The 13,840-nt window shown below is 36.7% G+C and overlaps 2 protein-coding genes across 2 annotated transcripts in view; one reads left to right on the top strand and one right to left on the bottom strand.

Annotated features, from left to right (window-relative positions):
* Positions 1 to 13,840, bottom strand: part of LOC142336638 (uncharacterized) — a 192,653-nt gene that overhangs the window by 59,140 nt on the left and 119,673 nt on the right. Inside the window, exon 4 of the mRNA XM_075385547.1 lies at positions 1,589 to 1,856. Within this exon, the coding sequence (XP_075241662.1) occupies positions 1,589 to 1,856 (268 nt within the window). The remainder of the gene's footprint in view (positions 1 to 1,588; positions 1,857 to 13,840) is intronic.
* The window catches only part of LOC142335808 (uncharacterized), a 24,227-nt gene continuing 17,692 nt past the window's right edge, over positions 7,306 to 13,840 (top strand). Inside the window, exon 1 of the mRNA XM_075384137.1 lies at positions 7,306 to 7,956. Within this exon, the coding sequence (XP_075240252.1) occupies positions 7,410 to 7,956 (547 nt within the window). The 5' untranslated portion in view covers positions 7,306 to 7,409. The remainder of the gene's footprint in view (positions 7,957 to 13,840) is intronic.

Below are 13,840 nucleotides of genomic sequence, written 5' to 3'. Positions count from 1 at the left end.
TTTCCATTTATGTCTCTAATTGACATTCTGTTGTCTATCATGGGAATCTAATGTCTTTATCGCTGATGGAGTGACGTAAAATGTCATAAGAGTAACAAGATGTCACTAAATTTAACTACATCAAAAGAGGAATCTTGGATAATAAAGACTGATAACAGTTATCTGATCTGATAACTTCTGGTTTTCGCTGATTGATCCTATTTTGTTGTTAACATACTTATTTTATTATACACTAGTCTTACCGCACAAAATCCGCGTTTCCTAGTGCCATATTATTTTGATATTGAGTAAAACATTAATTCAGTACTGAATCATTATATTCCAATGGTTAATTTAGTTCTAATTCTTCACAGTGTAAATTTATTGCACTGTTTTTCATGATCTTACAATGGACATTCCGGTTATATTCTGTTTTTGTTCAAACCAAATTCATCTCAACTTTTCAAACTTCTGAAGGTCGATTCAAATTTGTCTGATGCACATTTTAGAATATGTTGTCAAACGTTATCATTAAAGTTACGTTAACAAGTCATTATATTTACCATACATGTTAGATGAGAGATGTAAGTGTATTTTGACAAAACTGAAAGTTATGAAGAATAAAATCAATTTTGCTCAAAATTTAGAAAACTTTTAAGCAAAATTGATTTTAGTATTCATAACTGTCAGTTTTGTCCACATACGGTTACATCTTTCATCTAAAAACATGTATGGTAAATATAATGACTTGTTAACGTAACTTTAATGATAATGTTTGACAACATATTCTAAAATGTGCATCAGACAAATTTTGAATCGATCTTCAGAAGTTTGAAAAGTTGAGATGAGTTTGGTTTGAACAAAAACAGACAATAACCGGAATGTCCAGTGTAAGATCATGAAAAACGGCAATGAAATTACTCTGTGAAGAATTAGAACTAATTTAACCATTGGGATATAATGATTCAGTAGTGAATTAATGTTTTACTCAATAACAAAATACTATGGCTCTAGGAAACGCGGATTTTGTGCGGTAAGACTAGTGTATAATAAAATATGTATGTTACCAACAAAATAGGATCAATCAGCAAAAACCAGAAGTATTCAGATCAGATAGTATTCAAAAAGGAAATCTAGGATCACATTTTTCGAACATTAGCTAGTTTAATAAGCAAAGAGCAAGTCGTACAAAACTTGATTAGCATTGTTTCAGTATGGTCCCGAGTTACCATCATACAACTTTTTTCGATTTCATACAATGTCATATATGATCCCCGTAATCATACAAGGTCATATATGATTTGAATGATTTCCTGGTAATAATACAAGTTTCATACAAAAATTAAAGTAGTTGTAAACAACTCTAATCGTAGCAGCTGTCACGCCCAATCAGTAAAAAGCAGGCCAGATTTGCCCAAACGATGAGTTCTGGAGTTTCTTTTTTCCCGGTAATCTATTATTGCAAATTTTGGAAAAATATATGTTTTCGTTTGTTGACAAGTTCGAGTGTTGTTTTTTCGCAACCCTCGCAGTATTTCATAGCCCTCCGACAAGTTTCCCCCTAATGCCGACTTAAAATGTTGTTTAAAAAATAAAGAGATAGACTTACCCCTTGAGTCTTCCGTGACAATGAGAGCTCTGGCTATGCTGCTACCGGAACAGAAGAATATGAAGATGGAGGCTGCAAAGACGTAGTAGCCCTGGTACTCTGGGGCAATGTTCACGTAGAAGTCTGAACAGACTCCAAACAGACTGGCACACAGACTCAGTACAGCGAGTAGTTCCAGACATTCTTTGGGGTAGAGGGCAACTAAAGCTGTGGATGCTAGTCTCACAGTGGACACTACTGCTGATACCACACTAATCGGAGGAAACGACTGAAACACGTCAATGAGTGAATTAGGGAACTGAAGTGGTGCATAACACAGTTTTAGCAACAAAAATTGGATATCTCAACTTAGATACCCAGGTAGAATCATAGAATAACCTTAGTGATCATACTCAGTCATATATGGTTGCGTGGTCATAAGAAACAGTTTTATTTTTGTATGGCTACTAAGACTCCTGGAAATTAATTATGCCTTTCTACGATTGCAAGAAAAATGATTTTTTTTCGACAATAATTGATATTGATAATTTTGTATTGTTACGCTATAACACAGAAATTACGAATTTTATCTTCGTCGAAAAGAGTTCAATAATTTTTCTTGTAATCATAGAAAGGCTTAATCAATTTCCATGAATCTTAGTAGCCATCGTGAAGTTATCAAAAGCGCAGGCAAATGCAATTTGTTGAAAGACGGGGAGAGCCAAGTAACAATAAATGGGTTAATGATTTTGAGAAACAATAACTACAGTAGACACATCATCATGGACTTATAATAATAATAATTAATTAATTATTAATAATAATTGTGGTTTCTGCGTAATCGCAGCGGAACAGCATTAGGCCTACAGTAGCCTGTTCTCAGCTGCCCTTTTTACTTATTATTCCCCACATTTCAGACTGATCTTTTTATGAGCAGCATTGCTCTTTTTTTGGTGACTATAGTCACTTTTTTTGCGTCTGAAACTTTCACGTGGTACCATCATTGCAGCCAACATTGGTCAGGCTATGGTCAACCGGAAGCTATGGTTAAGTAAGAGCTCATCCTCACACAGACAGCTTCACGGAGGCAGGGGATTGAACTCTCAATCATTGGTGTGCGAACCACACACCTACTTCTCGGCTATCACGCCACCTTATCAGGAGCGAACTCAACTCTTATCAAATCAAACTCGTGAAAGAGAAGAGCACCAATAAAAAGCAAATCGAGGATGAACATTCTTACTAACTATACTGAGACTTTTTATCAATGTTAAGAGGGATCAATAAGAGACATCCAATTTTTTTTCATTGATGTAATTATTGCTAAGACTCATGCATGATCAACTAAGACCCGGAAGGTTGGTGGCAAAGCCAATCACCGCTCATTAGTCTAAGAACATAGTTTTCTGGACAACCAGTACTCTATTTGTGTAACAATTTACACTCCTCGTTTTGATTTCCGAATAGAATTTACTGCATGTAAACAAAATGTTCATCTTAACTCCCGCCTAAAAGTTTTGATTTATATGCGATTCAAATTACCTGGGCGAGACTTTTAATTTTCATTCTAAATTACAAACTCAACTATAAACTCTAAACTAAATTCGAACTAAAGGGGGCTTTTTTGTAACTACCTACAAGCTAGTTCAAGTAAAAAAAGATGTAGACCACTAAAACAAATGCTAGTTATAGACTACAAAATTCTGACATCATGCTAATATGATATAACTGATTTTTTTTTCAGATTCTACAGAATAAAGGTAACTTGCGCGAACTCATACCCTCAATCTAATCAAAATGAAGAAAAACTGCGCATAATGAAACTTTAAATGCTCTTGATTTGCAATGCTTATTTCAACTGAATGAGGGTTTACTGCTGGAATAAGCTGGTTCAGCGTTGAAATTCCCTGAAAATCAAGTGCAGATGGTGAAAATGATCTTTTTGTCTTTGGGGCATCGAGAAGTGCACTCGCAATTTTCATGTTTCCGTTATTCATGTATGTTCTTTATTCGTTCACTAAGATTTAAAAGATACTCTTAGTGTGATGGCCGGATTTCCACATGAACATTAATGACTTATTATAATTCCTCAGAATCATATATCATTTTATATGTTTATTGGGATTATCTTATGTTGATCATCCCGGGAAAGCTATTGTTCCGACCTACTTCAGTAGGGGCAGGAACTATATACTCAAATCGTTTTTTTTGTTCGGTCAATTTTGGCCGATCTATATTTTCATCGTAGAGAGCTGTGAGTGGTATCTTTAAAAAGCCCGTCCAGCGTAGAATATGGAATTTAAAATATTTTTTTCTTGATTTTCGCTTCTTTAGGGACTTAACGAGGTTTAAAAATTTGGGAATAATAGATGGATTTCCGTTGTTTTTATTCACATTTTCCGGAATTTTTGTCAGTTTTGCTAAAATAAGATGAAAATGTTTAAAAAAGTGTTGTTGGTTTGTTTTCTAAAGATAGAAGAGTGTCGACAAAGATTTTAGTCAAAATCTTGGCTCAATTATTTGCCACTATTTTTTTTTTAAAAAAACAGCCTTTTTTCATCGAAAATTGCAGGAAATAATTTTCTTTAGTCAACTTTGCTTAAACTTGCCGGAAGTGAACACCTAAAAATTGCTGACACAAATTGTTTCAACTCGAGAGAGGGTTAGTTGTTCTCTCTGCTCTCTTTAAAACTTTTCTGGGCTGGAAGTTTTGCAGGTTTTTAGCTAATATATCTCGATAATTATACAAACGGCATAATTTTTCTTTGATATATGAACTTTTTGTCAAATTATCACAATCCATTAAAATTAGAACATTGCAATTTCTTATTGTGCCAAGAGTTATAGCAAAGCTAAATTTGACTTGATTGTGGAAATTCAAAATAAAAAAATAATCCGGATTGTAATCAGTGGCTGTCTTTTTTCTAAAAAGAATTTCGACTTTTTTATGATCATTACAGAACTGAACAATTCATATAAAAGCTCACTAGAGGTCTAATTGGTTTCGGGAACAATTGCCAGATGAAGTTTTTATTCAATTCTTTTCAAAGATCTTTTTATTAGAAAGGTTTTTGTCGTCGTGACTCTTAAACACACTTGTTTTCAAAATAAACAAGGGATAATAGAGCTTTGCAAACATTTTTCACTTACTTTTTTAGTCATCTTGCTGCTTAATTCCAGCAAGGACATAATGCATCTTCAACTGGTTTCAATTTAAACTCCTTGACATCTTTACGCTTTAAGTAATGGTTTTCAGGCTTCAAAACTACGATTTTCACAAAAAATTTTGATTTTTGGACATTTGTCCTTCTTCAGGATCCTTTTTTTTATTTTGTCACAATAAACTAATAATGGGGCACTTATCACTTTGTTTGGTTTTCAAAAATAGACAAACTGGAAATGTCAAGGAATTGATTATGGTATTAACGACTTCGACAACTTTTTCTAGAAAAATTTAATGGAATTCTTTTCACTTTTCTCTTCAATTGACTTCTTCTTGTAATCGCATGAGAATTTCCTAATAACAAGAGGTCGCAAAAGTTTTGACTTTTTGGCGTCGAAAGGAGATGCAATTGGAGATATCTTATTTTTAAGTGAATTGATTTCGGTTTTAATAGCTTCGACCACGGTTTTTTTGCAAAAAAAATTAAATTGGTTTTTGATTTCTGAATGTATTTCAAGTTCTTATTTGTATGCAGGACAATGTCTGCTTTGTGGCAGATCTCAGCCGCTTCTGTAGTGAAAAATTAACTATGGTTAGATATTTCAATTCAAGATAATTCAAAAATGAAAACAATTATTTTCAAAAAAGTACTTTTAGCTTTGAATCTTTAATTCTTGAATTGTTTTTTTTTGTCTTTTTTTCACCCCGTCTTAAAAAATTAAAGTCAAAAACCTTTTTGTTCGCCAGCAAAAACATTGATTTAGAACGAAACTAGTTTCTTTACTGAATTTGTAAAATTAACGGCTTCGACGCCTGTCTTTTGTCAAAAAATATATATTTTTGTCTGTGTTTGGGTTTCTTGTTGTGAACGCATAACATATTTTGATTAATGACAGTTCTCAATGGCTTCCGTTAGAGACATGAGTAAACTTGTTAATGACTTAGTTAATTGATAGCTCATGATTTTCATGGCGTAGAAAAAAACTGTTTTCAAAAAAAAAATTAAATATTTCTTAGTTTTGCGTCTTCTGTTTTTTTTCTGTCTGTTTTCCTAATTACCAATTTTCGTTAAAGACAGGTCGCACTGTACACTTTTGGCGTCAGACTTTCGTCCACGGTTGATTATGTGGAAAGTTTTGCAGCGAATTGATTGTGGTTATAACGGGTTTGACACCGGTTTTTCATTTTTTTTCTTTTTTGATATTTACCTGTATTTGGCGTTTTTTTTTGTTGACGTATTACATTTTCTAATAAACGAGAGGTCTGAAGGGCTTCAATTGGAGGATTAGTGTAGTGGAGCTTGTTTATTGATTTTAGTTTATCGCTGATTGTCTTGATGTCTTTAAAAATAATTGTTTTAAAAAAAATTTGTTTTTAACTCTGCATCCTCTGTTCTTTTTTGTCTATTTGTCACCTGGTGTCAATGAATACAGGACACATATCACGATGTTTTCATAAAAGGAAGGCAGATTTTAACATATCTAAAGAACAATGAACTAGTTATTTTGTTTAGTTTAGGTTTTATCTGCCGCTATTTAGACTTTGTTATGAAGTTTTTCTACAGATAGAGATCGAGTTTTGGATGTTATTAATATTTGCGGTTATTTGATTTTGTTGTTCGTCTTGTATTGTATTCTTAATTTTTTTTTATTCCACTGAGTGATTTGAGTTGGACGTAATTTTTTATTCATACACTAGTTATTTTCTAAAAAATTACTTGAATTTTTAGAAGTTTTCTATCTTATCCCCATTTGGTAGACAATCAAGCTGAAATGTGGATGAGCGGGGTCGGAACGTTATGCGCGAACGCACATTACTGATCCTCCTAGTCCTATTTTAAAGGACAAGAACTGATAGTACTTGGTCAGAAGCTATTTTGTGTTTTATTGTTGCTCATTTAGGAAAAGTAGTACTTCAGGACGACCTCACTGATTAATAGGGCCATGAATGTCAACAAATTTTTCCCCGAAATCTTGACACCGAAAATTAGAAAACTATTTACAAACAGCTCGAAAAGCAGTGACGTTTTAGCTATCAAATAAGTGCATGTTGGCAACATATTTCCTGTGCAATCGAGAAAAAAACGTTGATTGTTTTTTATTGAATACTTGAGGCTGCTTCAAACAGTGTAAGAGCCAAAACACACTTTAAAACAGAATTACGTAAGCGAAATCAATGCGAACCCGTTGTTGAATTTGAGGATTAAACGACTCAAAAATTATCTGAATATATTTGAAATACAATTGAGCAACCAACTTCCATTGCATTTGCTGCCTTTTAAAAAGTAAAACCCGAAGTGTTTCTACCAGCAGAACTGCATTAACCATAAAAGATAATCTTTTGATGTGTTCGCAGAGTCAAATTTTTATAACAAAACGATTTCCCTCCATTTAGAATTACTTGCAGAAAAACGTAAGCTTACAAATGTACTATTATAAATTCAGAAGAATCATTTTGCATAAGAAAAATGCCTTGTTGATAATCTGTTTCCTATTTTTTCTTTTGATTACTTCTCTCAGAAAACCCAAACAAGGGAGAAGAAGCACACGCTCGAGTTATAGAGGCCGAGCTCCCTCCAACGAATTGCGTGATGACGAAATAGTTCCGAAAGTGATCATAGCTCGAATTCTGGGAAACGATTTACCGCCTTTACATTATGAACACCAAACTTATATTAATATGAAATTTATAATCGACAATGAGCGCTTACCAGACAATTTTGACCGATTTTGGACTGTTAACTGCCTCGAAACTGAAAGAAAGGTGCAGAATCTAACGGGCTTTTTAATAGCACGCCAGGAAAGGTTTAACGTGTTATCCTGTTCTAACAAGACAGTTGCCGAAAAGTACGTAGCCGATATTCTCAGAGCGAACAAAGCTCGAAACTTTGCGATTCGTTCTAGTTTCAAACTTTTTAAGCCACATTGGGTGTTTTTATTTGATGGTTCACAATTCCTAACTGAAGAAGGTTTGGGTACAATTACGAAAGTTCTTAAAACATCAATACCCCTTTTACATTTGACTCCTGCTTACCGGTTAATTTATAAGTACGCGATTGATTGGAAGACTAAGTTTGAGGAAATAATTGATTTCATTTGTGAGGCTGGTGATGCCCAGATTGGTATGAACAAAGTGGCCTATGCCATATTGAAGAAGTGGGAGATATTTGAGGAAGATCTCTTGTACTCCATGGATAAGCGACAGCAGATATGGGCTTTAGATACCAGTTAGTATTATGTGCATTTTTTTCTTTCATTGGAACATTCTTTTCTGGAATGAATACGTCAAAATTAGCATATTTCTCGCTATAATTGCTCAGCGGGTTATGGTATCAGCCCAAAAAATTTTCTAGCGCGTATTTCAGTATGCTTACATGCACAAAAAGTACGGAAATTAATTTATGTTCCATCAAGACGCTACCGAAGACGGTTACGCTTACGAAGAACTTAAGGTTATATTTAAGTTGAAATTTGGTAAGCTACAATTGCTCAAATTCAAGAGTTGCAAACAATAATAACTCTTTTGTAAGATAGCAACAGATAAGTGACTTCCAAGTACAATGCAATATTTTGCGAGAAAACAATCGGCGTTTCATCACGGTGAAAACAAAAACTCAAAATGTAGAAGTGCATTTCTATTCGTTTTTATAATAATCTGATATTGCGGTTAAAAAAAAGTGCAGCTAAAGAAACAAAAGTGCAGTTAAAGAAACAAAAGTGCAGTTAGAGAAACAAAAGTGCAGTTAGAGAAAAATTTTGTTTTTAATTCAGCCCTATTTTTTATTTATGCGAGGCTGTTACACTGTCTCTATTCCTCTTATGATTGTCTCAGCCGATATGATAATTTGGAGAGGTGAGCGATTCTGCAAAATTTTGAATATAGCCCAGGTTGAGGTCGCGTCCGGAAGTGACCGTTGATCAGAACCAAGTCCAACGCACACGGTGTGTTTCCAGACAAAAATTACGGGGTCTGGGATTTAGTTCGAGCACAGAAGAGTATGATCAGAGGTCACTTCGGTGTAGGGATGGTCTGATCAGAGGTCAATTCTGGGTGTCAATGGTCTGATCAGAGGTCATTTCCGTCTGGGATTGTCTGATCAGAGGTCATTTGGAGCGCACAAAAGTCTGACCAGGGCCATAGTGAGAAAAGGGATTTTTTTGTAATAAGGTAAGAAGTAGGTTATGTAGGCTCTGCCAAGAACCATGAAATATATATGTTCTGACCAGGGACTCACTTCAAGTCCCCTGTCTTTGGTCAGAACCACCAGGACAAAAATTCCATTCTCTAACAACTGATCGGTCCCCCTAAAAATAGGAATGGCAACAGTAGATTTAGAACTTTCTTATGAAAAACTGTCCAAGTTTATCTATTTTGCCGGTGAACTGTAGTAATGGTATAATTTATAATTTTGATTTCGAATAGACTCGACTGAATTTTCTGCCAGAGAGATCAGTTTTTATTAAATGAAAGTATTATAGCGATACTTAAAACCTCGTGCGTATTTAACTCTAGTCTCTGATCAGAAAATTTGAAGCGAACATTGGCCTGGACAAGGGTCTGGGTTAAGTCTGACCAGAAGCGATTTTGAATGCAGGAAATTGTGACCAGAGATGGTTTGCACAATCGTCTGGACAATGATCTTGATTTGGTCTGTCCCATGGCCGCACAAACATTTGGGCAACGGTCTGACTTTCGTCTCCCCCGAAGTCATTGTTGTCTTGCAGGGTCTGATCAGAGACAACTGAGAGCGCCCTCCGAGCGCACACGGTGTCTTGAGCGCTTTTTAGTCTAATCAGAGGTTATTTTTTCCGGATGGTCTCATCAAAGGTTAATTTTGTCTGAAATGGTCTGATCAGAGGTCGCCTCCGGGTGGCGCTTCAACCTGGGAGATGACATCATGCTGTGATGCGTCGCTCACTTAATAAACAGAGGGCATAATCTAAGAACGGGGCTTTTCGAATTCTACAAAGTAACCTAATTGTCCCAGAAATGGAGCGCAATTATATTGAGCCAGCAATTGCAAAGTTAGTATTATTATTATTTTTATTGTGATGAAGGACTTTTCCGTTCTCCGTATGGAGTGTAGGATCTTGTGTATTTTGTTGTATGTTGTCTGTAGACGGAGAATCCGGCTAGATTTGTACCTGACGTTCTACTCTAAGTCGGGGACTGTATATAGGGTAGAGTAAGGGTATTACTCTATACGATTACTAAATATTGGCGGTTAAAAGAACAACTTATAATGTTGAATTAAGGTCACGATAAAGTCAACCGTTTCTTGGAGTTACAGTTTAACGTCTGCGAAATAGCATATCTTAGCAGACTAACCAGCCTAGTACCAGTCTAATCAACTTGTAGGCGACACAAGATAACACAAAGATGAACTTATTTACAAATGATTGTTATAAAACATATGAGTTTAAAGTGTTTATGGGTAATACTTGTATAACTTGGTTACATCTCCAAGCGGAGTATCACATTCCCCCAACGAGGAAATGAAGTGTTGTTTACAGCAGTTCGTTTAGTAGTTTTTCATCTTCAGTATCAGGGTCCGATATGTCGTCGTTGTTGGGCAAAATCGGAGGCGTGGCGTAGACATTTGACGTTCCACTCGGAGTTTCGCGTAAAGGCGAGTAGAGGGATGTTGACAAAGTAGGAACCGAATGGGCAGTTGCTTAGTTCGTGTTTGATTTGGCCAGCGGTTGATCCGTATGGGGTTGCTCCATATGGGGTTGGCCCGTATGTGAGTCGTTCTGATCCTTGTTGGGTCCTGCTTTCACCGTGCCTGATGCGATCGGATCCTCCTGGAGGATTGTGTTCGTTGTGGGTTGGGGTTGGGTATTGTCCTCTCCGCTCGGTAGATCGAGAAATGTCACCTTCGTGTGAGGTACGTGTGATGCTATAACAGGTTTTGCACTGAAATTTTTGGAGTGCCCTGGTTCTCTGCGTTAGAGCTTGGTTGTTGAGGTGGGGGCGCTGTCCTGGATAGCTCCATTGGGACTTTTTCCACGATTTCATTTGTGTCCAGGGCCTTTTTTGCTGGTGCTGGAACGATTGAGATGGGGCATACGGTCTGTTGCTCGTCATCTGATGTGTTGTGTGCAGGTGCTCGGGGTGGTGGGAGGGTCCTGTCCGGGAAAATGTTTGCACTTGACGAGGCGACTGTTTTAATTGATGAAGATTGGGAGTCTGGGTTTATTTTTTAGACTATCGTCTCGCTGTTTTCTTTTACGTTGTCGATAAAGCTGACGAAACTCTTGTTTGCCGGATGTTGCTCCTTTGGAGTTTCTGAGGAGTAGTTAATCGCGGCTTTTCTTGATCTGATGTTGAACGAGGGGAGCTGTTTTGTTTTCTTCTCCTATAGAGAATGTGAAGTTGCTTTGTTTGTAGAGAGGCGCCGTTTCCTTGCTCTCGGGGTACGTGGGGATGTTGATGTTGAAACTGTCTTCTTTTTGGATGGTCGTTGTTTTTGCTGTTTTTACTCGTTAGACTGTGCGATCATGTTTACTTTGTCATGTGTCCATGTGGACGACCTCGAGGGTCCTTGTTAGCTTTGTTATTTTCGATTGACGTTGGTTGCGTTTATACTCTCCTACTGTCTTGCATGCAACCATATGTATTAGTCGTGGTTTAGTTTCTGTTGCTATTGCTATATCGTTTTTTTCTAATGACTGTGTTTTTTCTTAGTGGAGTGCCAACAGTGATTGTGTTTGTTGTGTAATTTGTTATGGTTTCTTCTGGAATTATATTCCACTGTGGTGCGAGTGTTGGTCGTGGTTCTCTTGCTTTACGTGTGATGGTTTGTCGTGCGATGTTTCGTTTATTTACAATTATTTTTTTGTTTTGTCACCTAGTGTGAAATTATTTTCTGAGGAGTAATCTTACGTGGTGAGTGCACTCGAAGCGGCCGGTTATCTGATTCATCGCTTTCGATGTTGATGGGGGATTGTGCCTCGGGTTCCCTCTATGCAATGACGAGGTTGTCTTAACGCCACATCTCTTCGTTGGTGAGTACGTCGTGTTTCAGGATCTTTTTGTCTAAGCAGTTCGAACGTAATTTTTTGTATGATAGATTTTTGTGTGACGGTTTATTGACTATATTGGAAATTTCAATGTTTGCTTTTCTACCGAAATGCGCTTCAAATGAGCTTATTTTTCTGGTTGCATTAGGAATAAGTCTGATGTTTTCTATTATGTTAGCTAGTCTTTCACTGAGCGTTGCTTGAGTCAAGTTGGGGTCAATGTCGAGTACGTCTAGGCTGCGTTTGGATTAGTCTCTGTACCATACTTGTACCTCTATGGTCTCCAGCTGGAGCTAGTATTAGTTTAATATCTTTCTTTTTGCGATGTATTTCAAATTCTCTGGCCTTGAACGCTTGGCCCTGATCACAACGGATTGACCTAGGTATACCATGTACCTTACAGTAGCTGTCCAAATAATCTTTTGCGGTTTTTAAGTCACAATTACTGAAAGATTCTGCGTGCGGGTATCTAGATAATCTGTCTACAGTAACTAAGATGCAGTTTGATTGGGTATTATCTTTGAAAGGTATTTTTGCAGCAAAGTCCAATTGGACTTCTTCGTTTGATTCCGATAGTTGGGGTAAAATTCCTAATTGTGATTTAGAGATTAGTGGTTTAAGGTTTTTACCTTTTTCTGTGCAATGGCGGCACGCTTGAGTTTGGGCTACTATGTCTGAATGTAAGTCAGGGTACCATATGAAATGGGAGAGTGCAAGTATTCCTGCCTGGCCGGGGTGTTTGTTATAAATTGTCTCCAGCACCATTCATTTTAGCTTACCCGGGATAACAAGTTTGTTGTCATGAATCAGGCATCCGGATGGAGAAACTGATCAGTCTCTTCAAATGCGGTAATACAGGGGGTTAATGGTTTTAATTTCTTCCACTCGGCATTTTTAACGATTTCGATAATGGGACTGAGTTCTTTTTTTTTTGAGAATTGCGCTATGAAAACTTCGTTGAAAAAGCGGTTAAGGTTTTCGCAGTACAGAGGAGTGGGGGTTTCGTCATAAGCTGAGAATAATGCTTCATGTCTAGCTAAACCTAGGGGATCTAATGTGCTAACTTTATTGGAGGTGGGGTCTGTTTGTGTGGCTACTGAATTAAATTTTTTTGGATATTGTTGATCCATATGGATTGTTCTTTTTCTATTCGGCGCCATGTATCTTTTCTTGCTGGGGACTTTGAATGTTTCTTTGGATGGGTTTGCGCGTGTCGTAATCGAGACTAACCTAGCGTTGGAATTAAGGTGTTTGTTTTGAAAATTGATATTTTAAAGCCAGGAGAGCGACTGAATTGAACGTGGTAATTGGCAGAAAGCGGTTCATGTGGAGCTATATTATTATGTAATAACGCGTGTTCATTTTCTTCTATAATAGTGATGACAAAATTTTGGTCCTTGTCTGAGGGGGTACCGCCTCGGCTGCAGTGTTTCTGCTTAGATAATCTGCAAATTCCATGTTTTAGATCAATTTTACTGAAGTAAAATTGACTGGTGTTTTGCTTCCGTTCGGAGATATATGTTGCTACTTCTTCTATTAGATGGTCACTACTTTGTATTGTATATTTGTTCTTGTGGATTGCATCGTTAAGTTTCTTTGAGTCCAGTAGGATTTTTACGTTTTTGTCGTGTTTTACTGTTATTACGACTGGACTTATAAAAAATTGTCAGAACATTTGTCTAGTTTGATGATTTGTTTATCTTGTACCGGTTTGCGAGTTTGTGTTCTACTTTTTCTACCAAGTGTAACGGTACTCTTCTTCCTTTTTGTTGTACGGGGGTTAAATTGTTTTCATGGTTGGCTTAGCCATGTGGTTTTTTGATTTTCCTTGTGTACATAGCTTTGGATATTTTTTTAGTATCCTTTTTTTATGTTTGATTCTTTAGAAGTGTCAGTGGTGCGGAGTTTTTTCTTACCTGCTTTTTTGCTCGCTGTGAGGGTTATTTCAAGCTTTCGTAGAATGTCTCTAACCATGATGTTGTTCGTTTTGTTTTTCCACCAGGAGGATTTGGCAGTCAGGGGCGTACCATGAGCCCGATTATAGATCGAGGTGGAGTGCCCCTTCAATTTTAATCTGTTTGTTGTTGA

Source organism: Convolutriloba macropyga, chromosome 3 (genome assembly GCF_964194025.1).
Source record: "Convolutriloba macropyga chromosome 3, txConMacr16.3, whole genome shotgun sequence".
Taxonomy (NCBI): domain Eukaryota; kingdom Metazoa; phylum Xenacoelomorpha; order Acoela; family Convolutidae; genus Convolutriloba; species Convolutriloba macropyga.
Note: the sequence above shows the minus strand (reverse complement) of the source record. Positions and strands in the feature narration are given on the sequence as shown.